Source organism: Paroedura picta, chromosome 2 (genome assembly GCF_049243985.1).
Source record: "Paroedura picta isolate Pp20150507F chromosome 2, Ppicta_v3.0, whole genome shotgun sequence".
Lineage (NCBI taxonomy): Eukaryota > Metazoa > Chordata > Lepidosauria > Squamata > Gekkonidae > Paroedura > Paroedura picta.
The window spans coordinates 72,154,237-72,179,002 of record NC_135370.1 but is presented as its reverse complement, the minus strand read 5'-3'; the positions used below and the strand labels follow the sequence as shown (position 1 = coordinate 72,179,002).

General features: G+C 46.1%; 3 protein-coding genes across 6 annotated transcripts in view; 2 read left to right on the top strand and 1 right to left on the bottom strand.

The window, feature by feature from the left end:
- LOC143829549 (protein lifeguard 3-like) overlaps positions 1 to 3,628 on the top strand; it is a 28,593-nt gene extending 24,965 nt beyond the window's left edge. For all 4 annotated transcript variants that reach the window (XM_077320661.1, XM_077320658.1, XM_077320659.1 and 1 more), the window contains one exon: positions 530 to 3,628. In XM_077320661.1, coding sequence (XP_077176776.1) covers positions 530 to 676 — 147 coding nt within the window. In that variant the 3' untranslated portion in view covers positions 677 to 3,628. The remainder of the gene's footprint in view (positions 1 to 529) is intronic.
- A 1,617-nt stretch (positions 3,629 to 5,245) lies between these two features.
- LOC143829551 (uncharacterized) lies at positions 5,246 to 11,459 on the bottom strand. The gene is made up of 3 exons (XM_077320663.1): positions 11,308 to 11,459; positions 6,209 to 6,407; positions 5,246 to 5,605 (listed from the first exon to the last, which is right to left on the bottom strand). The coding sequence occupies exons 1-3, from the start codon at positions 11,333 to 11,335 to the stop codon at positions 5,422 to 5,424; spliced, it is 411 nt and encodes a 136-aa protein (XP_077176778.1). The 5' UTR covers positions 11,336 to 11,459; the 3' UTR covers positions 5,246 to 5,421.
- A 69-nt stretch (positions 11,460 to 11,528) lies between these two features.
- Positions 11,529 to 23,716, top strand: AAMP (angio associated migratory cell protein). Its single transcript, XM_077320652.1, has 11 exons — positions 11,529 to 11,766; positions 12,919 to 13,056; positions 13,942 to 14,061; positions 15,044 to 15,183; positions 16,188 to 16,332; positions 17,760 to 17,843; positions 18,271 to 18,386; positions 19,870 to 19,973; positions 20,409 to 20,499; positions 21,005 to 21,159; positions 22,012 to 23,716. Exons 1-11 carry the CDS (start codon positions 11,634 to 11,636, stop codon positions 22,085 to 22,087), a joined length of 1,302 nt encoding a protein of 433 aa, XP_077176767.1. The 5' UTR covers positions 11,529 to 11,633; the 3' UTR covers positions 22,088 to 23,716.
- The last annotated feature ends 1,050 nt before the right edge of the window (positions 23,717 to 24,766 follow it).

Below are 24,766 nucleotides of genomic sequence, written 5' to 3'. Positions count from 1 at the left end.
GGCTGGCCTCACTTCACCCTAACATGTTCACAGTGTCTTGCATTATTTTGTACTGTAATTTTCAGGAATGAAATGACCTAAGGAAATTCATATTTTCTCTAGTTTGTTTAGTTTCATTGGCAGTTCAGTGGGCCCAGGTAATTTTAATAAGTGGTCTTGTAATAAGTGGGGAGAGCGTAATGGGATCATGTTGCCAAAAGCATACTGATTAGAAACCAGCGTGGTAGGGAATGAAGAGAACATTTGAATCCACAGGACAAAATCTTGCTTCGACTTGGTCTTGTGTTCACTTTAAGTATTGCAAAGCTAGCAGGTATACCAATGAATGCCACTGTGACAGGCTGCAGGGAGCAGTGATTAGCCGGGATACCCTGCAGCTGGTATAAAGAGTGGATAATGGGTGTGGAATAGCCCTCGGAGCCTATTTCATTTCATGTCCCAAAGAGCAGGCAGAATGCTTTATTACTGGACAACCTGTTAAAGCCCATGATTGGCTGATTTCTTATGGCACTTTTGTTTTTTTAAACAGTTTCTGGCTTTTGATACCCAGTTGGTGTTGGGCAACAGAAGACACACAATCAGCCCTGAGGACTATGTCTATGGAGCCCTCGAGATCTACTTGGACGTGGTCCGCATCTTCCTCTTCCTCTTGCAGATAACGGGCCGCAGAAGTTAGGAGGCTGAAGCCCTGATTTGTTTGGGACATTTGGCTTCTTTCCCCAGAGTTTTCAAGGAATACCTTTCTTTCTGAACTTAATATTCTGCTCATTTGTTGTTATAGAAGTTACTAGAAGATTCATAGAGTGGACAGATTCATAGAGTAAACAAGGGGGAAGCATCAGATTCTGTACTGTGTGGACATTGACTGTAATCTGTCAAATGCCTATAATTCTCTGTTTCCATATGTTTTAGGCCTATGCTGTATCCAGTGCTCAGTATACACAGATACAGAGTGTATATATTACCACTTTGTTGTTGGTATATTATAGGTCTGTCAATTCATCTTGTATTCTCATGGGCTCACACAGCCAGTACAAGAATTCCCCAACCCCACACACACCTCAAAAAAAGAAAATCCAAAAGTACAGGGCTGCGCTCTCGGACTCAAATAAGAAAGAAAATCCAAAAGTACACGGTTTTCCTTCAGAATTCACATATTTTTGAATAAGACAAGTTTCAGCTTTGTGTGGTGGAGTGATCAGGGATTACATTATCCTGTACTCACTTTCTTTGGAATAAATATCTCTGATGTCACTGTCAATGTCTGAGTGACATGGCCAAACTATAGATAGAAAGGTGACAATGGATAGGTGGATGCTAAATTTTGCAGTGGAACTTAGCTGCATGGTAGAGCACATAATTTGCAGATAGAATAGTGTCCAGATTCAGTCAGCTGAAAGATCTAAAACAGCTGTGTTGTGAAAGGCTTCATCCTGAACCACTGAAGAGTTGCTTGCAGCCAGACAGCACTGGATTAGAATGATGAAGGTTCATGTGTTCATTGTTTCTAGATCAGGCATTATTGATTTGCTCATATATTTGATTCTGTTTTATGGTGTTGCTTAGCAGGGGTAAGTGCTTCCCAGTCAAAACCCTCCTAGGTAGACCTCAAGTTGAGTAAGGATGCTCCACTACAACTACATGGTTGTGAAATTGCCTTTTTAGGCTAAAAAAGCTAGTCAGCAGGACTGAAAGGAGAGCCAGCTCCTAAGGCATTATCTCTTGGCAAAGCTTGTGTTGATGTCAATTGTTGGAGCTTCTAGAATCTGAGCATGCAGAAGCTGCCTTCTAATTTAACCAGCTTAATTTCTGCTCCAATTATCAAGCATTTTAAAATTGAGAAGCAGCAACTTTCATTCTGTGGGGTAGCCTACATTGTGCAAGCAGCTGCAGCTGTATCTTTGAACTGTAGCACTTCCCTATGATGAGATGCTGGAGATACAAAATAGCTCAGAGTATTATTATTATTTGCTGTCAAACGGTATGACTTATGGTGACCTCATAGGGTTTTCAAGGCAAGAGACTTTCAGAGGTGGTTTACCATTGCCTACCTCAGTGTATTCTTTGGTCTCCCATCCAAGCCCTAACCAGAGCTGATGCTGCTTAGGTTTTGAGATCCAATTAGATCAGACTAGCTTGAGCTATCCTTAAGGACAGATCTAAAATGTATGTCTGAAAAGACCGATGTCTGTTGTAACCAGGCAAGCGGCCACTAATCTCGGACTACCATCAGGTCCTGTTATTTCCAAAAGAAATATTTTGAAGTGGTACAAAAGTTAAACTAGTGGACAGTTGATATTAGGAAATGCTATTGTAGTGATTGTCCAGTTTACAGGTCAGTTGGTGCATGGTATAGTCTATGGTATGGTGAGCCAATCACCAACCCCCCCCCCCCCCCAAATAACCTCTGAATAGTTGGCACACTGGAATTTTGAGAACAGGGAGTGAATGTCACAGAGCCTTACGCTCTGCGGGTGCTAATTTATTGGTCATACCTGGCCCCAAGAAAACATGCTAGGCCTCGACCAGGGCCATAGCCTTTTCGGTCCTGGCCCCTACATGGTGGAACGAGCTCCCAGAAGAGCTACGGGCCCTGCGGGAGCTTCTGGCATTCCGCAGGGCCTGTAAGACGGAGGTCTGCCGCCAGGTCTATGGTTGAGGCCGGCACGCTACGGTAGATCTGACACCCCTTGCTAATAGCTTACAACCATTCCCATGCCTACCCCCCAGTCGGAGATCATTAGGGATTTTTTATGATTTTTGCGTCGCATTACATCTTGAATTGTGGCTAATGGGGTTTTAGCTTAGTTTTAAGGGGTATTTTATTAGGGGCTTTTAAGATGTACTGTATATTGTATATTGTGTTGTGACTGCCTCGAGCCTCCGGGGAGGGGCGGGATATAAATCAAATAATAATAAATAACAAAACACTTTTCTATAATGGAGGGTCCCAGCTGATACGGAGTTGATGCCTCCTGGCTTCTTCTGAACAAGACAAAACTGGTGTTTGCTTTAAGAAGCAGCAATGTGTGTCAGGACACCTATCTTGAGTACCCACTGGGGGGAAAAAGCAGGGAAAGAAGTGCCTAAATACACATTGTCCATATATGCCTCATGAAGTCAGCTTGCCACCTTCATGGAAAGGAATAGGGTCAAACCACTGGTGCCTGAAGCCATCAAAGATTGTGCTGCTGTTGTTGTTTTTTTTGGGGGGGGGGGAGTTCAGATAATTTATTATCTTCAAGAAACCCCAGAATGTAGATTCTGTGAAGGATTCTTGATCCAGTGCATTCTTCCTATCTGGTAGTATGCAACAGATGAATTTCTTTAGTTTACATGAATGTTCTAGGCTTTCCCTCAAAACATTTTGTGCCTTCTTTGGGGAAGTTTTCTGGTTCTCTGAGTCCCAAGTGAATTTGGTTTACAGGCCGAAGAGTCTATTTCTGTTAACATACAGTTGAAAGAAAGAAGCTGGTTAATGCAGTATAGAATAGATACACAAAATATTTACTCCCCCCTACTCCATTTATATTATATGTTGAATGTAGCCACTCTGAGACCATGCACAATAAGATGATTTATGCAAAAAATATAATGGTGTAAAATAAAACATGTTATCTTTGTTTTACATATACTCCTTGCTTCAAATGAAGTGTTAGATCTAATCCATTTAAAATATTATTCTAATTGGCAAGTAAAAAAATCCATAGGGAAGGGGTAATGTGCGCAGAAACATTTACACCTGTTCCTCTAGATTATGTCTAGCCTCTTCTTAAACCTATAGTCTGCACTGTGCAGCTTTCCAAGCTGTAGCTCCTGTTGAAGTCTGGGGTAAAAGAGCACAGGTGTTCCGAAGGCAAGTGGTGCTGAGCATTTGAGGCACCTTGCCTGTCAGGGCATCTCAGTACCTGGCCACCTTGAGACTGGTGAGCCTGAGCCAACTCTTGGCACTATTTTGTGACCATGTTCTACAGTCGTACAAATTACAAATGAACTTCATCCGCAATTGTAAATGAGACGCCCAAGATTGCAGCCCATAACATCCAGCATGCATTAGCAAAAGATATTGATGCTGCAGCTTATGAGAATATAATTGTGATGCTACAGATTTCACTATAAGGAATAAGTTTCAGTTTGTTAACACATAGCTAGAGGAATTGTTTGGGGGCTTTTATGAAACGGATGCCACCAGAACTATTTTTTTTCTATCTGAAAGATGTTTCATGATAACACAACTTGATTTTTAACTCACAACTTGATTTAAACTCTCTGCATATGGAGCCACACTTGGCTATTACAATATATAATATACACACACATACATATATCCCACTTCTGCACAGCATATGTATCCAAGATATATATTGATTCTTCTGCCAGCAAAATCCTAAAGGTTTCTCTTCTATCTGCAAACAAAGATATAAGTGTTTGATGGACTGACTACTGACCCTTCCTTGCAGGTTGGCATCACAGAGGTTGCACTGGCACATTAAGGCACTAAGCAAGTGGCCCATTATGGCTTCAGCTCTATTTCAGAAAGCTTCTGAGGCAACCTTGGGTCTTCATTTGATAAAAGTCCCTGGCCCAATGTCGTAGCCCCATTCCTTACGGCTGAAGATGACCACTTAGTGTGCACTTAAGTCCATGCAAATCAAAAGCAAGGAGTTGTGTGAAGGAAGCAAATACAACCTCAATAGGGAGAGAGAGTGATGTTATCCTCTCTTCCTACCCATTTTGAAATTCTCCTAGGCCTCCTGAACTTAACCTGGCTTGGAAGAAGCAGCAGGATGTATGGGTATACACACTGACTACCCCAGTGCAGCTCTCTTAAGGATCCAGCTGCCTTTGTGTGAGGTCTAGCCAGCCCCTATTTTTCTCCCAGGTGAATAAGTGTAGTAAAAGCCTCCATTTCACCATCACAATTTTGTTACATTCCATTTGTTCTGCATTCTGGCAGTAAGCAATGCACATATGCAGAAACATAGAGAGCCTCCCATGTACCATGCCCTGATGCACAGAAGATATTTTGCGCATCTGCAGGCCCTATGAGCTGGATATGGACAACAAGTATACCTGCTACTGAGACCCTCCAAGATGTTTCTGGAGCCAGAAACTGAAACAACCTTATACATAATAGCATTTAAAAAAACAAATAGCATTGGTTACTTACTACGAGCACAGAATTGCCTTTTGTTACCAGGAAGGCTGCTGTATTTATTTTCTAGGAACCATGAAAAACTGAGGATCTGGGGGTTGAAAAGATTTTATTGGTGACAGCTGCATATTTCCATCCAAATGCAACATGAAAGCCTGCTAAATGTATCTGTCCCATTCCAGTAACTGCACAGTAGGAATGACACAGATCCATTAGTTCCTTCACCATGTACTGGAGGTTCTGGCTATTGCAACCATAGCCAAGGGTTAGGTTTTTGTTTCAGTCACTTCCTCTGTTCTCAGTGTGGCCAACTTATACCGTTCTCTCGCATACTCTCCCTCATTGGATGCCCTCAACTTCTGGCGGATTTTCAACTGTTTCAGACGGTCCTTCTGTACTTGTTGCTTGGTGAAGAGAAAAAGAACGATGCCAGAAGGGAAGCCGATGGCCCTTGGGAAGACAAAATAAATATTTAAGCAAAGAGCTGCATGGAATTTTTATGTAATTTATAGCCTGCTGTTCTCACTGTAATTCAAAGCAGATTACGCAGGATGAGTCAATCAACAAGATGGCACATTCAAGAAGCATGAAATAGGATTTGACTTGTAGATCCAAACAAAACTTCCAAAAAAGGACAAGCAAAGCATAAATATTAAGATGAAACATTGATGCAATATTACACAACAGGATTCAACTCACATCAGTACAGGCCACAAGCCCCAATAATTTACAAGTAACAAAGTTACAAGTAACTTTGGGAAGACTTTTGTATAGTGCTACCATACTGCCTATGTACAAAAGCCCTTTTAAAAGGTACAAAAAGCTCACAACCTGAGCCACTTTATGCAAGGGTCCTTAGGGTTCAAACCATAGCCTCCTGTCACTATCTGTGCTTATTATCCTACTACTGTTCTGCTGCTGTCCAGCACTGCAGGTACATCCAAGAGCTCAACCAGACTTCTGTCATAAGCCTTTTACCCACTACTGAAGGCTGCAAAAGTGACAGCAAACTGAGTGGGAACACACAAAACAAACTAATGTTGTGATACTCACCAGGCAATGGCAACTTTCTTCATGGGGTGCCAGGCTTTCTTCCGGGGTTTATCTTCTTCTTCTTCATATATCTGCTCACCAGGCTGTGACTTTGTTGGTACTTCTCTCAAAGCCCGGTGGCTACTATGGAAGAACCTGGTGGGAGTCCTTAAAGGCACAATTAAGCCTGCTGTTTGGCTCCCAGCAGCAGAGAGGCAACCTGCAAAAGGGTCACACTGCGTATATGAAGTTGCTCTTTTATAACAATTATAAAATCAACAGATCCTATTCTCAATGTGACCTCATTGGTGGATACTTAAATTTAGAGTTGGAGTCTATGAACAGATGAGATAGAACTTTCTATAAACTAGGGGAAAGCCTCAGGTTTGCAGAAAAATCTGAAATTAAACAACAAAAACTATGTCTATGTGGGGGGGAATTCTACAAAATAATGAAAAGAGCAGCTTTAGCTTTAAGAAACAGATGCCCACAATATTGCCTGTAATCATATACATCTGGTGTGTCCTACGTTTGAAGTATATGTCACATTAGCTAATTATCTGAAGAAATTGAAATTCAGCTGTGTTAATGAGAAACATTGGATTAAAATGACACTAAATGTGAGGGACTCAGCAACTATTTAAAAGTAGCAAAGTTTTTGCTGGCAATTTTAAATGAAAATCTTTTTACGATGGATTTTACATCTGGAACTTTTTCTTTTATGCTTTGCAATTTTATGCCAATAAAGGTACTCTGAATCTGAAACGATTGCCAGTAATCATGCCCTGATTTCTGTCAGTAAAAATGAGGAAAGGGGGGGGGGGGCTTTTCAGAGCTATTTTGGCCTTTAAGGGAGGTCTCCTTGGGCCAAGCTTGATAGCAACTACAGGACAACTTGATGTCCCCTTTACAGGCATGACCCAGGACTGGCTGTTTGCTACTGTTGCAGTAGCAGCCATCCTACAAAAATCAGTTTGATGTAGTGGTTGGAATTTCAAGCTAGAATTGAGAGAACCGTGGTCAGACCACTATGCCCTGCAGGCTGGGCTTAGGGTACCACCCCCTTCCCAACTGGGCATCAGGTGTATTTTTGGCTGCCCACAGAGACTTATGGATCCACTTGGTTTCTGAAATGCTCGGCAGAACCCGATGCCTCCTGGCGTCTCGCTGACGGCCCTGGTGGAGGACCGGCAGTCCCACCTGGCAGCCACTACAGATAAGATTGTCCCTAGGTGCCCTCTCCATCCTTGACTCAAACAGGCTCCCTGGTATACCAGGGCACTCCTTGAGAAGAAGAGGGGAGACAGCTAGAGCAAGTATGGTGGAAGACTTGCAACGAGGTGGCAAGAACATCTTATCACATGCTTGTGAGAGGGCGTATGAGATGGCAGTGAAAGTGGCAAAACGAGAATTTTTTGCCATGGAAATTGCATCTCCAAGCTCTCACCCAGCTCAATTGTTTAGGGTAGTTTGGTCTCTTACCACCCTGGAGGAGGGGTGCCAAAATATTAGTCAACTGAATCTTGGCTGTGAGGCATTAGCGAGCTATTTTGAAGATAAAGTTTTGTCCGCCGCAACATTCCCACCATGGTTGGTGCAGTAAATGAACTGGAGGCCTGTTGGCCACCTTCAGAGGTGATGCTTGATGGCTTCAAATGGCTCTCTTTACTCAAAGTGGATAAGTTGCTGGAGTTGATTAGGGCTACCACTTACTCCCTGGATTCCTGCCCGTCTTGGGTCCTCAAAGGAGGTGACCAGTGGATAGGACGTCAGCTCAGGGATATTATTAATCTCTCCCTATCTACTGAGGAGTTCCCTGAGCTGCTAAAGGGGGCAGTGGTTCACCCTCTCCTTAAGAAACCATCTCTGGACCCACGGGACCCGGCCAGCTACCATCCGGTTTTACATTTGGCATTCCTGGGTAAGGTAGTTGAAAGTGCCACAGGGGACCAGCTCCTGGCATTCTTGGATGAAACTTTGGCTCTTGACCCATATCAGTCTGGCTTCTTCCCTGGACACGGGGTGGAGACGGTGTTGGTTGCCCTGATAGACAACCTTCATCACCAGCTGGATCGGGGCGTGTCAACTATACTTGTTCTGTTAGATCTGTCGGCCACTTTTGATATGGTCAGCCATGAACAGCTGGCCCACTGCCTTGCCAGGACCGGGATATGGAGCACAGCCCTTAGTTGGTTACACCCTTTTCTCCATAACCGGACCCAGAGGGTTGCCGTGGGGGAGGAGTTGTTGCACTCCTATCAACTCCCTTGTGTGGTCCCTCAGGTTGTGGTTCTCTTCCCCACACTTTTCAACATCTTTATGCACCCTCTTGCCCAGCTGGTGCGGAGTTTTGGGCTGAGTTGTCATCAGTATGCTGATGAAACCCAGATATATCTCCTCATGGATAGCCACCCGGACTCCCGCCTGGAACCATTTGCCAGATGTTTGGAAGCAGTGGCTGAAGGGCTTGAGCAGAGTCGTCTGAAACTCAACCCCTCTAAGATGGAGGTCCTGTGGCTGGGGGGGGGGATAGGGTGGCAGGTCAGGAAGTGTGATTACCCACTCTGGAAGAGACACAACTTACAACCATGCTCCAGGCCAGTAATTTGTGAGTGACTATGGATTTCTCACTAACCATCGAGGCACAGGACAAGAGGGTAGCATGCCCAGCATTTTTCCACATTCGCCAGGCACAGCTACTAGCACCCTACTTGTCTTCTGAACGGTGATCCATGTCAGGGATCCTCAACCTGTGGTCCTCCAGATGTTCGTGGACTACAATTCCCATGAGCCCCATCAACAAATGCTGGCAGGGGCTCATGGGAATTGTAGTCCACGAACATCTGGAGGACCACAGGTTGACTACCCCTGATCCATGCAACGGTCACCTCCAGAATAGATTTCTGTAACTTGCTGTATGCAGGCCTGCCCTTGTCCCTGATCTAGAAATTTCAGCTGGTACAAAATGCAACTGCTAGGGTTCTCACAGGTACATCTTGGAGGGCCCATATCAAGCCTGTGCTGAGGCAGCTGCATTGGCTACCAGTTGCTGCCTGGATCTGGTACAAGGTTTAGGGTTTGACCTTTAAGGCCCTTCAAGGTCTGGGACGCACAAACCTGAGGGACTGCCTGTCACCCTATGCATTGTTGGTCATTCCCACCCTCAGAGAAGCACACCTGGCCTTGACCAGGGCCAGGGCCTTTTTTGCCCCTACATGGTGGAATGAGCTCCCGACTGAGTTGCGGGGCCTGTGGGAGCTTTCGTCGTTCTGCAGGGCCTGCAAAACTGAGCTTTTCTGCCAGGTCTATGGTTGAGGCCAGGGCAGTGAGGAAGATCTGATTGGGGCCCTCCGGTGCTAGGCAGTGTTGGGTCATGTGTCATCGATGGCCACTCACTTTATTACATATGTATTTTTTTTGGGGGGGGGGTTGTTTTGTTTTTGGTGATTTAAACTACTCACACATTGATTGTGTCAATGTGTCAATATGTTTTCAAGGAAAAAGACTGAAACCCTTTACGCACCTAGAAACAACAGTGCAATGACCATCTTAATGCTCCGTGAAATTACAAACATTCCGCACAAATCTCACGATTCAGGTGCACTCCCTGCTTGCTGTGTAGTTTGGGAGTGCTGCTAAAATCAGTCCCCACCCCTTCCCATGGCAGAAAATTCATGGTAGCCTAAAGTGGAAGCTCAAGAGTCGTGTTGGCTTCCTCCATAATGCCCCTGTATAAATCAATGGTGTGACCTCATTATTACTGTGTACAGTTCTGGTCACTGTCCTTCAAAAAAAGATGTAAAAACGGATAACTAAAATTAAGTGGAAAGAAAGGCTAGAGGTTAGGGCTGTTGAGTTTGGAGATGGTGACAGTGTTTTATAAAGTTGTGCATGAGGGAAAGAAGAATTTTTCACCCTTTCTCAGTACAAGAACTGCTGAGTGCACAATGAAACTAACAGTAATCTTGGAACAAATAAAAGGATGCACTACTTCCTCCAAAGAGTAATCAATGTGGAATTCACTGCTGCAGGAAATGGAAGTGGCTACAAGCATAGACATCTTCAAGAGAGGATTAGAGAGGTCTGTGAGTGGTTATTAGCCAAAACAGATTAGCATATATTCTGCTTTTAGGGATTATAGTGTAGGACCATTGAAAATAGACTTCACAAAATCTTTGCTGATAGCTTGACCAAAGTTTCACACAGATACTGGAAGATGTCTTAGCACCATTAGCTGTGAGTGAGAGAGGCACGTATGCCTGAATTCCATATACAAGATAATGAAAACAAGAGTTTTTAAGAGGTTGCAAGAGGCCACATTATGGCCTTCAAGGATGATTTATTGCTGGCCTAGGAATCTAGAGATTCTAGCACCCTGTAACAATACCCCCTTGTAAAAGAGAATCCAGCACATTAGGCTCGACCAGAACTGTCCTGAGACCCTGACCAATCTAAAGGTGCTAACAGTATAAGGTGACGATGCATGGACCAATGGAAATGTGTGAATTGAAAAGTAACAAGAAAGCCCTGTTGCTGTGATTTCCCTATATTTGCAAGTGTATTTTATTTTTGCGTCATCTGGGACTCTTGTCTGATTCTTTTGGAATTCTGTTTTTATGGGTTTTGCTTAATCTCGCACCCAGAACCAGGTGTATCAATAGCAATCGTGTGGTTGGTATGGCAGTTGTGGTGTCGGATTTTGATCTGGGCCGCCAAAAGGCTCACCGGGTAGCCCACGCTCAGAGTAACTTCCCTCACATGGTTGCAGTGAACCCCCGTATAAAAGCCCTTCACGGGAGTGATAACAAAATGTGATTGATAGAAAGAAGCCCCTCCTTCTGCCATGGTCTCCGGTATCCATAAGGACCCTTTCCGTCTCCTTGCAGGTCTACAACCCACCGTCCTCTCCTGCCCAATCTAAGGGGCTGGCTATTTGTGGACAACTACAACCACGCTCTTCTAAGGCCACTCATCGACTCGGAAGTAAATCCCGCTGAGTTCAGTGGGACTAACTGCGAAGTAACTGTGCAGAGACTCCTGCTCCAGAGCCACCCACTTGGCACGCACAGCCTCAAGACTATTCTGATGCCCCAACTCCCCACTGGGAGTCCCCAGCCTACCCGGAACTCGAAGCCACGCAGCCGCCATCTCGGACACAACTACTCGCTCCACCGGCAACGCAAGAGCTCCCGTGACCTTCCTTGGAAGCCCTGAACCGGCAGCAGCGGGCGGACGGCCGGCTCCAAAGCGTCACAGGCGGCGCCGACTACAATTCCCTGCATGCCTAGCGCTGTTTTGACGGCTCCGATTGGTCAGCCGTCGCAAACTCCCTTCGGCGATTGGCTGTGGCGCCTCTACCTCCGCGTATCCGCGGGGAAGCGAATGGACGGGGCGTGATTGGCAAGCGCGGGGCAGGCGCATGTGGCGCTGGTAAGTCGCAGCTGCCATGGCGGAGTCTGGCGACGGAGCGGAATCGGACCCCGGCCCGGAAGGCTCGGCGGCCCTGCTGCTCCTGGCCGGTGGGGACGGCGATGCCGAAGAGCTCGTGGAAGTGGTGGACCTGGAGTCGCCTGGACCCGGTGAGCGCGGGAAGGCGCTGGGCATCCGATGGACTGGTGTTGCGGGGAAGGCGGGGATTCGGTCGCCTTGGCTGCCTTTGCACCAGGCGCGTCCTGGTCGAGGCAATGCTGGAGATCTCCCGATGGGCCCAGAGGGAAGCGAGCTTGTCCTTTGAATAGGGCGCAGGCATGATTGCTTGAGAAGTGGCCTTGAGCGCAGTTGCAGCACCTGCCTTGTCAGCCCTCTAAGAGCGGCTTTATGTGTTCCTTGACATCAACCCTGCCGAAGTTGAGAGCATGAAGTTCAGCAAACACTTGCTAAGTGCCGAGATTACTGCCGCAGAAGCAAGGTAACACACACACACACACACATATCTTGTTATGGTTGATTTGGCCCCCTGGGGTTGTGCCACAGTAACATTGCAGCACTCCCCTTAAGATCAACAGACTGTAGTTGGTGCTGAATACTACAGCTCAGCTATTATTGGGAGCTGCATGGCTGTTATGTCCATTCCGCAATTACTCCTTTGGCTGCCCATCACTTGGTTACCTGGAGATCTCCAGCTGCCACCTGGAGGTTGACAATCATGCTCTTACTGTATGCTCTGCCTTTTGGAAGTGGCATCCTGCAAAGAGCCCAAATAAACAACTGTCCTTATACCTGTATTCTCTTTGGTGGCCTCCACCCTATGGAATGGCCTGCTTGATGAGGTCAAGACTGGAAGACTCTCTCTCTTTTGGCTTTCTGCAAAGAATATGCAACACTGGATGATTCAGGAGGGCTACACATATCAAAAGGCTTCAAAAAGATACTTGGTGAATGGGTTAGGGATATTCCTGTGTTTAGCTCATGCTGCATGCTGTTGTAATTAGTATCCTACTATGTAATTTATTTAGTATCCTACTATGTAATTTATTTAGTATCCTACTATGTAATTTAATACATCATGTTAATTCATGTGCTTTGCTTCAGTTATATTTTCAGATGTCTGTCTGGTTACAGATTTCTACCATACAAATCCTGTTGCTTTGTTTATTGGATGTCCCCTCCCGTTGACTGTACATATTTATTCTGTGTATTCCATCTTGAGAAAAGTATACTGTAATAACATCAGTAAATGATAAATAAATGTTCCTCAATGGTTTCTGGTTTGGTTTGTTTCCTTGCAACAGATGATCTGGCCAATGAGATGGAAGATGTGGATTTAGAAGAAGAGGAGGTTGCTTGGGAGACTGAGGAGGAAGATGAGGGGGTGGAGGAAGGCATGGAGGCCCAAGATGATAGTGAGGTCACATTTTCAAAGCACACAGGTAAGCTAGCACAAGGAAAGAAGTGGCCCTCTCCTGAAACCGTTTGATCTCCCAAGAAGATGCTTTCTGTTTGGAAACAGATGATGGATTCTGTCCTTGTTATGGGGAATGTGGCAAAATGAAGCTTGGATTGAACGGGGGGGGGGGAATGTTAGGTTCATTTGAATTGTGTGTCTCTCACTCATGGAATAATTCCTGTGTAATTTAATGCTTACTGCTGCCCAAGACTAATTTTAGGTTGGCCAAACAGATTCAGTTGGAAAAGTATCAGTACAGCAATGGAATTTGCCTGTTGTGTTCCTTACATAGTTGTTTTGAGAGAGGCAATATTCATTCTGCCTGGTACCCTTAGACAACTATTATCATTATCATTATCATTATTTATATCCCGCCTCAAGGCGGGTCACATAAAACCCAATCCCCTAAAACAATAAAAGCACAATAAAACATAATACAAGTAGTACAAAAGTTAAGACAAGAATGGCAGCAAAATTAAATATAACTATCCCAATTCCACACCTGCTAAGAAGGGAAAAGGAGGGGGGCAATTTTAACCATGGCAATTTTAAGCCCGTATTGCCAACTTGGATTGCTGCTGCTGAGTTGCCCAAGTTGGGACTGGTGCTCTTTGCAATTACTTCCTTCTGCCTTTCTAAGGCCAGTTGCCTTCTGAAGTGAAAAGAGGGCAAAGAGGGCGAGGCACTACATGCCATTCAAGCTCTTCTCTCTTTCCTTGGAGACATACTGGCCATTCACGGGGAGAAGGTTGCACAGAGGATGAGGACAAGCCTTGACTCTTGGGGAGAGCCCTGAATGGGGGAGGAGGACCCGCAGGAGGAGGAGATATTTTGAGTCCATTGTTAACATTCTGTTTCTCTACTCCAGCTTCTGTTTTCTGTGTCGGCATTGATCCCAAGACCAACACGTTGGCTGTGACAGGTGGAGAAGATGACAAGGCCTACATATGGCACCTCAATGATGGCGAGCTCCTCTTTGAATGCTCAGGTGATCTGCACTATTCTCCCCCTGTCTGAAATTTGAATGAATGGGAGGAAGAAACAATGGCTGCTGTTTCCCATTTGAGATGTTGCTTCCAATTTATATAGAATGTTGTGAACCACTCTGCTGGGCGGGTGGTATGGAAATCAGATAAAATCAATCATTTTATATTTTTATACTATTTTTGGCGCTCAACGACAGTCAAAAAGACAGCCATGTGTGAATAATTCCGCTGACCAAGAATGTAAGCCAGAGTGATCTTTTGTATCATGAAAAGTTGACACGGTTGGGGGCGTTGAGACAGGAGACTGATGATGATAATGTTGTTAGCATTTACATGGCATTTTAAAGGATTCCAAATATTTTATATTAATTCACAATTATCCTTATGGCAGTCCCATACATTACAATTATCCATGTGGCGGTCCTATAAAATACAAGCTCTGGTGCATTTGGGAGGGGAAGGAGACTAGAGAAAGAGGTGGCATTAGACTGTGTGAGTACACAGTCTAATGCCACCTCTTGCATTCTTGGCAGAGGGCAGATTTGAACTGGTATTCCTTGGAACACCGCACAGCTTACGTCTCTTAGGCCATGTGCCACACTGTAAGAAAAATGTAGGAGGAACTGTTGACATGTGGTTTGGATGAGAAAGGATTAGCCAGTGCAAAAGTCTTGAGTTATTGCCCTGGAAGAGACCATCTTCCTTTTGCAAGGGAAGAGCTGCTGATTTCTTGAGGATGGGGCTTACTTAAGAAGGACAGTTTAATACTGTCACCGAGTAGCCAGCCATGATCTGCTGAATCATTTGACTACCTGTTGCACTTTAAAAAGTGCTGGGTCATGTCTGACCCTTGGGGTGACTCCCTCTAGCGTTTTCATGACAGACTCAATACGGGGTGGTTTGCCAGTGCACTTTAGCTCTACTTAATTGTGTTAAGTAGGCTGTGCACACAAACCAGGATCTCTTTTTCTTCATTATTCCTAGGTCACAAAGATTCTGTTACTTGTGCTGGTTTCAGCCATGACTCTACCTTCGTGGCTACAGGCGACATGAGTGGACTGATCAAAGTATGGCGGGTGGACACCAAAGAGGAGATCTGGTCTTTCGAAGTGGGTGACTTGGAGGTAAGGAACAGGGTCTGCAAATTCCAGGATGTAAGTTTCAGTATGAGAAGATAGTGTTGGTGCCCCAGTGAGCAATCCATGTTGCTTTTAAGAAATACTGCCAATGCATTCCAAAGGCTTCTTTTGCATTCACAAGAGGGCAGGGGTGAAGATCTTACTTAGACCTTAACAAATCCATGGAAACTTGTGTGTTTCAGAGCTAGTGCTGTGCTTGCAAGATTCTGAGATGGCTGCCTCTAACATACGTTGTTAGTGAACTTCTAAAGGTTTTCTGGCCAGCCAGCAGCTGTTGATGAAAATGCCTCTTGGTCAAACCAGCCACAAAGGCCTTGTGTCCCAGAAATGGTGGGCCTGAGATTGTGGATGAGGTTACAGCTGGAACCATTTTTAGCACCAGCAGTAACAACGTTGGACATTAGGAAATAAACAGCCGGAACGCTGTTTACTTAGCAGTTCTTGTAAAACTTCTTCAGCTTTTTCACAGCCCTTAAGCTCTTCAAGAAATCAGATGGAATAGACAGGGCATCTAAACTCCTGCCGCATACTGCCATCCAAAGCAAATTGCTGATGGAAAAGGGGTGCCTTGGCAATCGGTTGACTTAGTAATTTTAAGCAAGTCCCCATTTCCCAGCCCTTCTTGCTTGTTTGTAATACGAGAAGGATACCAAACTTCCTCATAAGGTTGCTGAAAGGATTACTGAGAAACTGTATGTTAGACTTTCTTGAAGTATTATTTATTTTACTTTAAAGTGTTATTTATATATTAAGTATTATATGTATTCTTAGTAAATGTATTGAGGTATAAGCTACTGGAGTGGTTTCAAGCAGCTCATTTTTTTGGGCAGGGATTTGTTCTTTACATACCAAACCACCCTGAGTCGTATGGGAGGGCGGTATAAAAATCTAATAATAATAATAAAAAAGAATAATAAAAACTGTTCAGATTTTGTAGCATTTTGTTCACCTCCCGGTCTGCCTTGTCTCTTCCTGCCTCTCAACCCCAGTGGATGGAATGGCATCCTCAGGCCCACGTTCTCTTCGCTGGCACGGCCGATGGCAACTCTTGGATGTGGAAGATCCCTGGTGGAGACTGCAAGACATTTCAAGGGCCAAACTGCCCAGCCACTTGTGGGCATGTCCTCCCAGACGGTGAGGAATGGGGCCTGGGATGTGGAGATTGGTTTGCAGAATAGATGCAGGGGTGGAGGTGCCTGAGGAGGTCAGGAAGGCTTCCACTTTCCTGGCTTTTGAAAAGCCATGCAAAACTGAGTTGTTCTGGAGCGCTTTCCTACACAGATGATAGAGCTGCACTGTACAGAATGGCTTCAAAAGTTACTTGGGTAAAGGTCCAGGAACTGTGGTCTATACCAGCCATTCTCGACCCTTTTGATTTTTTGGCCAGAGGAATTTTAGGAGCTCTGCTCAGTTCTCGAGTGCCCCTGTCAAACAAGGTTACCACACAATGTGTACAGCTAGACAAAGAATCCTTTATTATTGAACAAGAAAGCTTGAACATTCTGTAATATCAGAAGAACTCTTTAAAGGCTGTTATGAAGTTTAAGCATCTATGAGACCTAGTGCAATTCTTGTGGCTGGTGCTTGCAAAATGAGCTAGACTAAAAAAGGCCTAAACTAAAATTGAACTAACAATATTTGACGTATTTTGCCTTTTATATATGCAAGCTTTCTAGAACCAGAAGAAACATGTTTTCATTTTTTAAATGCAGTAATTCAAGCACAAACAAATGGAGTACATGATTTTATGTATGTATATATGTTTCGATTTATAGACCGCCACTCTTGGTCCATCCATCTTGTGGCGGTTTATAAAATATAGAAGATATCAATAAAAATTCACAAAATATAAAACATATAAAAATTCCTTTACAGTCGATGACGGCATAGTTGATATCTTACTCCCTAGTAGACCCACTGCTCTGTTGCTCTCAGTCTTTGGTTTCTTCATCAGTGACCCTAGGCTTTCCCTTGACAAAGGTCAAACTTTCTAGCAATTAACAATCTCATACAGGAAAAAGGGTACTTCATTGATTCAGTTACCAGGGGCCCCCATATCCCTTTGGGTTTCCTGTCTCACATTTTTCAGTCTGTGGCGCCCTTCAGATGTGCCAGTGCCCCCCCACCCCCAGAGGGGCCATATGGCTTTGCTGAGAATGGCTGATCTATGCTAACTTGTATAACTTGTACTGCCTGTTGCAGTAATTTGTTTAATGCATTGTGTTAATACCTGTGCTTTGCTCTAGTTTTGTTTTTAGATTCCTGGCTGGTTCCAAATTTCTCCAGTAGCAATCTTATTGTATTGTTTGTTGATTGTCCTGCCTTGTGGGTTATAGTGACTGACTGTCTGTAATCCAGCTTGAGTCCCAGTGAGAAAGGTGGATTATGAGTCAATAACCTAACTAAAATGCTTAGTGGAAGGAGTGCTGTGCAACTTTGTCCTTCAAGGTACACCTGTGGTTTACCTGTGTTGTGAGGGATGGCAAGGGTTTCTTTAAGAGTTGAGAAGGCCTTTGGGAAAGGAGGCTAGAAGTGACTTAACACAAAGACATTCAATGCAGGGAAGAGAGCCGTGGTTGGTTATGAAGATGGGACTGTGCGCTTCTGGGATCTGAAGCAAGGCAGCTCACTGCATGTCTTAAAAGGTACCAAAGATTCCATGTTCTCTCCTTGCCTGTTTTCATTCATTGGGTGGGTTCCAATGAATGTAGGGAATCCTGAGATACTTATTAGGCCAGCCCAGCTAAAAAATAGACACCTCGCTTGTGCCAGCTTACACAGGACTTCTCTGTGCTGCTTGGCATGTTGTATCCTCTTCTGGTAGCCAAGGAGCCTCAGCTGGACTGCAACTGAACAGGGGGTGGATTGAGTAGCTCTTTATCTGGGTGGGCAGGTGAGTACAGAAGTGCTCTTCCAAGCACTGGGGTATTCCTTCTCAAGGATAAAGGGGGTATTTTGAGTCAAGTCACTGACAGAACTAGAGGGTGCTGGGGAGCATGGGCTGAAGCACTCTGCTGAGTTCTGCACTTGCTTAGGTATGTTTTGTAGTTGCTTGACTTCTGCTTTTTACAGGTCAAGATGGGCACCAGGGCCCTTTGACTTGTTTGGCCAGCAATAAGGATGGCAGCCTGGTCCTGACAGGCTCTGTGGACTGCCATGCCAAGTTAGTGAACTCTGCAACTGGCAAGGTTAGTGCCTCCTTTTCCTCCTTGCTGGGATAAATCAAGGGAGTGGGGGGGGGGGGAGAAACACTCATCATTCTTTCAATTGAACAGCCTGCATAGCCTGGTTGCTGGCTTTTTAAAATTATTTGTTAAGTTTATATACTGCCCTCCCCTATGCCTCGGGACGGTTCACATGAAACATAACAAACTCAGTGGTTATAACGAATCAAAGGCAACTACTAATAATAACAATAAACATTCCAACAGAGTAGACAATCCAACAGAGCCATAGTTGGTCAGCTCAGTCATATGGATTCAAGGGAGAGAGATTCAGGGGCCCAGTAGGCACTGTTTAGCTTTGGTCAACCTCAACCCAATGCCTGGTGGAGGAGTTCCCTTTTGCAGGCCCTGTGGAACTGTTTTGGGCCCTGATCTCTGCTTCATTAGCTTTTCTGATTCCATGGACTGTTCTTTTTGAGAAAATAGCACTGATTTGGCTGCAGTGAGGGTCACAAGTCAAACCACTACATACCATAGTTTCCAGAAAAGATCTTTCCCCCCCCCCCGCCCACTTTCATCTTTTCCAGCTTTAATCTGCACAGTTACTTGGGGTCATATTCATTCATAAATGTAGTGGTTGTGCTGCTCTTCCAGTATCTGCTCTGGAGATGGCATTTTTGGCTGAACTCTCTCTATTTTTTAAACTTCTCCCTTAAAATCTCTCAGGAGAACACATTTCATTGCCACTATGACTTCTATAGACAGGGTTAGATCCAGGCTTCTTCCACTCCCATAAGGAATCCATATAATTTCCATGTCTTCCACCTTCCAGCCATGGTCTTCTCATGCCATCTTACATTATTTTAGGGTTGGGCACTTCAGTGTCCAAAGCGGCTGTTCCCGCCCGAAGCAGCCAGTGCAGCAGCCCGGGGGGGGGGGGGGAGGCACGGGTGCTGGTGTGCCAGTCGGCGCAGGCGCACCTGGCTGCTTTGGGTGGGAACAGCTGCTTCAGATGCCGAAGCGCCCAACCCTAAATCCCGTGAGTCCCCTAAGCTTTCATGTCTTCGATGGGAGGTAAAGGAGTGTGTGGCTGTGGCAGGAAAAACTCTGCTCACAGTTCTTAGGATCCAACCCAGTAAATGGATTCCGGTCTCCTACCAAACTGATAAAGTAGAAACAAGTCAGTTCCTAGGACTTAATCTGTGTAAAAATTCATCTCTTGAAAATTGGAACATTGATAAATTTTATTCTATTTTTATTTAACTCTTCCTTACAAGGAGCTCATGGCAGCATACATGGTTCTCCCTTCCCCATTTTACCCTGGAGACAAACCTGTGGGGTACGCTAGGCTGAGAGTTCAAGGTCACCCCAATAGACTTGCGCATGAAAACAATCTCGCAAGAGGAGAGATGGATTTTGTCTTTGGCTTGGTCAGTGTTCCATCCTTAGTCCCCCTGACAGTGTGCTGATGCTTCGGATGTTGAGATTGGCTCCTCCTCTGCTGCAGGTTGTCTTTGTGTTCAGAGCAGAGAGCATTGTCCCCAAGCCTTCAGCAGGCGAAGCTGAGGAAGCTGAATCCAACTCGGTCGAGTCCCTGGGCTTCTGCAATGTGTGAGTATTGCGGGGGGTGGGGGGTGGAGGAGGCCTTTTTGTGAGCTTCATAAAGAAGGCCAGCTTTGGGAGATTGAGTGAATGAAAGAAACCTGGTCCAAGTAAGGTCATTTTAAAAGGTTAAACTTAACTACCTCTGCCTATACCAGCTATATTTCCATGAGACAGGATACCAGACTAGGACCAGAGAATGCAGGGTCCAAATTCCCGCTGAACCTTGCAGATCACAGCATAACCTTGGACCAACTTCTCTCTCTGTGTGTCTCTCTGCCTAACATATTTTACATGGTTATGAAGGTATAATGGAGGACATGATAACTGTGTATGCTTCTTTTGACCTCTTTGGTAGCACAGCAGGATAAAAATGGGATAGGTGGCATGTGATTAGACATCGATGGCATGTAATAAAATAATCCTCCCCTTTTGCTGTTGTAGAATGCCATTGGCAGCTGTGGGCTACTTGGATGGGACCTTGGCCATTTATGACCTCGCCACTCAGACCCTGAGGCACAAGTGTCAACACGAGGTAATGGAGAAGATCCTGACAGCAACCACCAGTGGGCACTGTTATCTGAGAGAAGCCTGGCAGCTAAAGAGTGGAGCTGTTTTCAGTGGCGGCCATTCTGCACCGTTGCCTTGTAGCTGTGCTGCTGCCATTGAGCCCCAAGAGGGCACCCAGCGGGGGCTGTAAATGCTGGCAGGCAGGCACTTCAGCAGCCTCTTCCTAAGCAGTCATGTCAAGAAAGGAACTGAGAGATACCTGCTGGTGTATTTCTGATTCTTACTGATAGCATAGTAGAAACTCAAAGGAGTTTTGGCTATAACAGGCCGTGCAAACTTGATCATGAATGCTACTGTGGGGACAGATCAAGCTTGGTGTTCAGCCAAAAGGACAAATCTATAGAGTGTTGACACCTGGCTGAAGGAAGTGATCTAATAATCCTCAGATGTGAGGGGCCATGTGAGAAGGACCCTGAGTCGATGGGAGTGCAGATGCCTCCAGTCCTAACACTTTCCCTCTGGATCTGCAGTCAGGGATTGTCCAGCTCCTGTGGGAAGAGAACTCGCCAGTGGTCTACACCTGCAGCCTGGATGGTGCAGTTTACCTCTGGGACGCACGCTCCGGCAAGCTGATCAGCGAGTATCGGGGCCACTCGGCCGAAATCCTGGACTTTGCTTTGAACAAGTGAGTGCCTGGAGCAAGAAATAAGTAGGAGGGGAAGATTCTTCCTGGGTGGTCAGAGGCCTAGCAGGGGCTGCTGGCAGGAAAGAGAAGCCCTGGGATAAGCAGACCGGAGCAGTGAGGAAGAGGAACTGGGGTTTTGATATCCTGCTTTTCATTACCTGAAGGAGTATCAGAGCAGCTTACAATCACGTAGCCTTCCTCTCCCCACCACAGACCCCCTGTGAGGTAGGTGAGGCTGAGAGAACTGGGACTGGCCCAAGGCTACCCAGCTGGCTGCGTGTGGAGGGCGGAATCAGCCCTGGTTCTCCAGATTACAGGCTGCCACTCTTAACCACTACAGCAAGCTGACTGTGTAAGGAGGTCATGCTGAGATAACTCGACCGGGAGGGGAATGTTGCCCCCTTCTCTCTCTTCCATGTAGTTTCAACCCAATGGCTAGTAGTTCATGCAGGTCCCACAGGGAATTTGGGGGTGGGGGGTAACCATGGGAAGGAACTGCAATTATTGCCACTTTGAACTTAAAATTTGTGGGATTTGACCTGTAAAACATAGGATTCTAGTGCCATTTTGGGCATTAACTCGTGTCCAAGTCCAGTGAAATCAGTGCACAAGACTAGTTTAACACTGCAGTGGATTGCATTATTAGTAGTTCTCTGGCACTCCTGCCCCCCATGAGGAGTTGTAAAAGAGAATGATACTTTACCCTCTTGCTTAGGAGTAGGCCCCTTGAAATCACTTGGGAACTCGCTTCTAAATCATCGTGGGTAGACTGAGCTGCAAAAGAGATTTGGCCATGATTCATCAGCATCCTGAGCACTTAACCCTCTCTCCCCCTGTTCTCTTACCTTGCAGAGACGCTTCCGTTGTGGTTACCACTTCTGGGGATCATCAAGCCAAGGTGTTCTGTGTACAGCGCCCTGACCGCTAACAGTGCCTCAGTCGGGCTATGGTTGGCACTGTGAAGGAGCAGACCGGTGTGGATGCTGGCGGCTGCACCCCTGGGGCTGTGGTGCGGCGGGTGTGTTAGTGAAAGGGACAGCTAACCTTTTGAGAAGAAAGCTTTGCCACCCTATTCCCTGATGGTTCCAGGCCTGACTTCTGGAGTTTTGTACTTTAAAAATATATAAGTTATTCTGCAGGCCTGGAGCACTATGCAGCCACAGAGCACCCAGGGCAAATGAGGCCTGATACAGGGCTGCATTACTAGCTCTGTTCAGTATGACAATTGTGAGGAAGGTGTGGCCATGTCAAATAGACACACACAAATCTTTTCCAGGTTCAGCTAGGGCTCTCCGTGTGCTTAGCAGGACTCCAAGGCCTGGTTCTTGGAGGAATTGCCTTCCATGCCTCAACCCATAAACTGTGTATGGTGGGTTGCTTTGCAGACACTGAAATAACAAAATTGTCCTCCCCTTGTTAAAAACCTGGGTCTCAAGCATTGGCTCAAGAAAATCATGTGATGGGGAGTAAAAGATCCTGTTCATGCCCCAGCTCTGGTGCATCATCCGAGGAAAATTGGTTAAGGCTGATTGACTATATCGGCCAGGGTTGGGCATTGGATCAGCCCCCCAATACTTGATCAAATAGTCGCTCTTGCTTGGGTTGTCAGGTGAAACCATAATGCAATAAAAAGCTGCCACTTTCATGGAGGTGTTCTGAAACTGTTTGGCCTTCATGCTGCTGGCCTTTCTGTGCTTGGCTAAGAGAAAATGAATGTGGGCATGACACAAAGTATATTGCCCCTTTCCCTTTGCCAGCTGGTTGCTCTGTCTCTCGAGCTCCTGGTATGTAATATTTAGTGGTGGTGGTTTTATTGTGTAGAAAGCCTTATCCTTTGGGCAGCCAAAACCATGAATATTGGGGCAGCTATTCCCGACAGCCTGTTCTGTGCAGTATTTTATACCATGGTGGGCCTGGGTGGTTATGAAGCAGCCCCCTTCCCATTTTCCCTCTTTCTATTGCCTGCTTCCCCACTGCTAACTGGAAGAAAACGCAAGAAATTCCTTAGGGGTCAGGAGAGCTGCAGTCATTTGACCGAAGGCACTACGGGAGCCGTGCCAGTTCGCTTTCTCGGAATGGTTCATTCTGGGGGCACAGCACAGAATCACTTCCTGTTGAGTTTTGCACATGACCAGTGTGTCTGCTGACATAGCCTGAACTCTCATAAAAGTGCAACGTTGTGGTTAAGTGCGTTTTGGTGCCGCCCTCTCCATTTTGAACACACATGAACACCAGACAGCTGTGACAACTTAAAAAATGGAAACTCGTAATCTGTATAAGGGAAAACCTGTGTGAACCTGGGATGGAGGGCAGGGTGGGATTAGCTTCAAATGACTGTTGTCAGAAGGTGTGCAGCCAGCAACTCATATGCAGAAATGGTGGGAGAGGAGTTTTGAAGAGTTTAGATAGCTGGTCAGAAGCCTTTTCATAGCTTCTTACTAAACAAACTTCAGCTATCTTTTGTGCCAGAGCCTTTTTGACCAACATCAAAGCGTAGACAGGTTAACTACTCCCCGTTGCCTTCATTGCTATAATAAACACAGAGATGTTGTGGAAATGGAGTATCCACATGAATTTTCTTCACATTTTCCTTGTTTCAGTGCCCTGTAGACATGTATTCTTCCCATCTCAGGGATTTTTCCTAGGATTTTAGTGTGTTTTTTAATATAAATTGTTGCAGTGTTACCATGTTAATAGTCTCTCTCCACAATCCACTAGTTCCCACCAGCTTCCCTTAAAAAACACACACAGCACTAAGAAGAAAGAGACTTAAAGAGACGAAAGCAAAGAACTGGTAGATCTTTATTCAAAACTAGGCTTCAGAGCGGCCCGCCTGCGGGCAACTCCTGCGCTCCCCGTGGGCCTCGGAGCCTGCTCTGAGGCACGCAGGGAGGCATCTCTGGCTGGCTCCCTCCCTGGCATCCCGGCGGCGGCTGCAGGAAGTGGTTCCCACCCGTGCCCCTCTCTGGCGAGTGGTTGGATGCTGTGGCACCAAAGAGCAGAGGTGCTCATCTGGGCCAGCCACGTGGCGGAGTCTTACCGTGCTTTACGGGGACTCAGGCGCGGTCAGCGGGGAGAGGAGTGAAGTCTGAATCATCGGCCCCAGCGATGGCAGCCCGGTGGTGGCACCACCCATGTGGCGGAGGGCAGAGGGCGAGTCCCTCCGGGCCGGACCCTCCCCTCTGCAGAGAAGTGGCGCCTGGTGTCCTGCGGCTGGTCGGGGGAGAGCACTGTGGACAACGCAGCCCTCCACCAGCTGGGTGTGCTCCCTGGGGCCTTTGCAGTGGGCAAAGGGAGCAGCTCTTGGCGGGCGAGTCGGCTGTTCTATGCGGCCGGGCAGCGTCAAGGGGAAGGTCCTCATGGTCAGAGGTAGCGGCAGAGCAGATGCCAGGCAGGGAGCCCAGCTACCTGGCTGGATTTTGCCATGGGGTGTGTGGGGGTCGGGAGGTGCTGCGTGCCTCCCAATTGGCCCCTCTGCTTGTCAGTCCGGGGCCAAGGGGCCAATCGTTGGACCCCCCCCATCCCTGAATGAGCCCACCCCCACACCCCTTAGCCTTTTATTTATACCGGGGAGCGGTGTAAAGATAAGAAGCCCTCAGAATAAGCA

Excerpts from the sequence above, each read along its gene's own strand:
- LOC143829551 (XM_077320663.1), bottom strand. The coding sequence starts at position 11,335 with ATGGCGGCTGCGTGGCTTCGAGTTCCGG. Across the intron at positions 6,408-11,307 it reads TGCGTGGCTTCGAGTTCCGG|GTTGCCTCTCTGCTGCTGGG; the intron begins GTAGGCTGGGGA and ends ACCCTTTTGCAG. Across the intron at positions 5,606-6,208 it reads AAGAAAGTTGCCATTGCCTG|GGCCATCGGCTTCCCTTCTG; the intron begins GTGAGTATCACA and ends TGTCTTCCCAAG.
- AAMP (XM_077320652.1), top strand. The coding sequence starts at position 11,634 with ATGGCGGAGTCTGGCGACGGAGCGGAATCGGACCCCGGCCCGGAAGGC. Across the intron at positions 13,057-13,941 it reads CACATTTTCAAAGCACACAG|CTTCTGTTTTCTGTGTCGGC; the intron begins GTAAGCTAGCAC and ends TCTCTACTCCAG. Across the intron at positions 17,844-18,270 it reads CTCACTGCATGTCTTAAAAG|GTCAAGATGGGCACCAGGGC; the intron begins GTACCAAAGATT and ends TGCTTTTTACAG.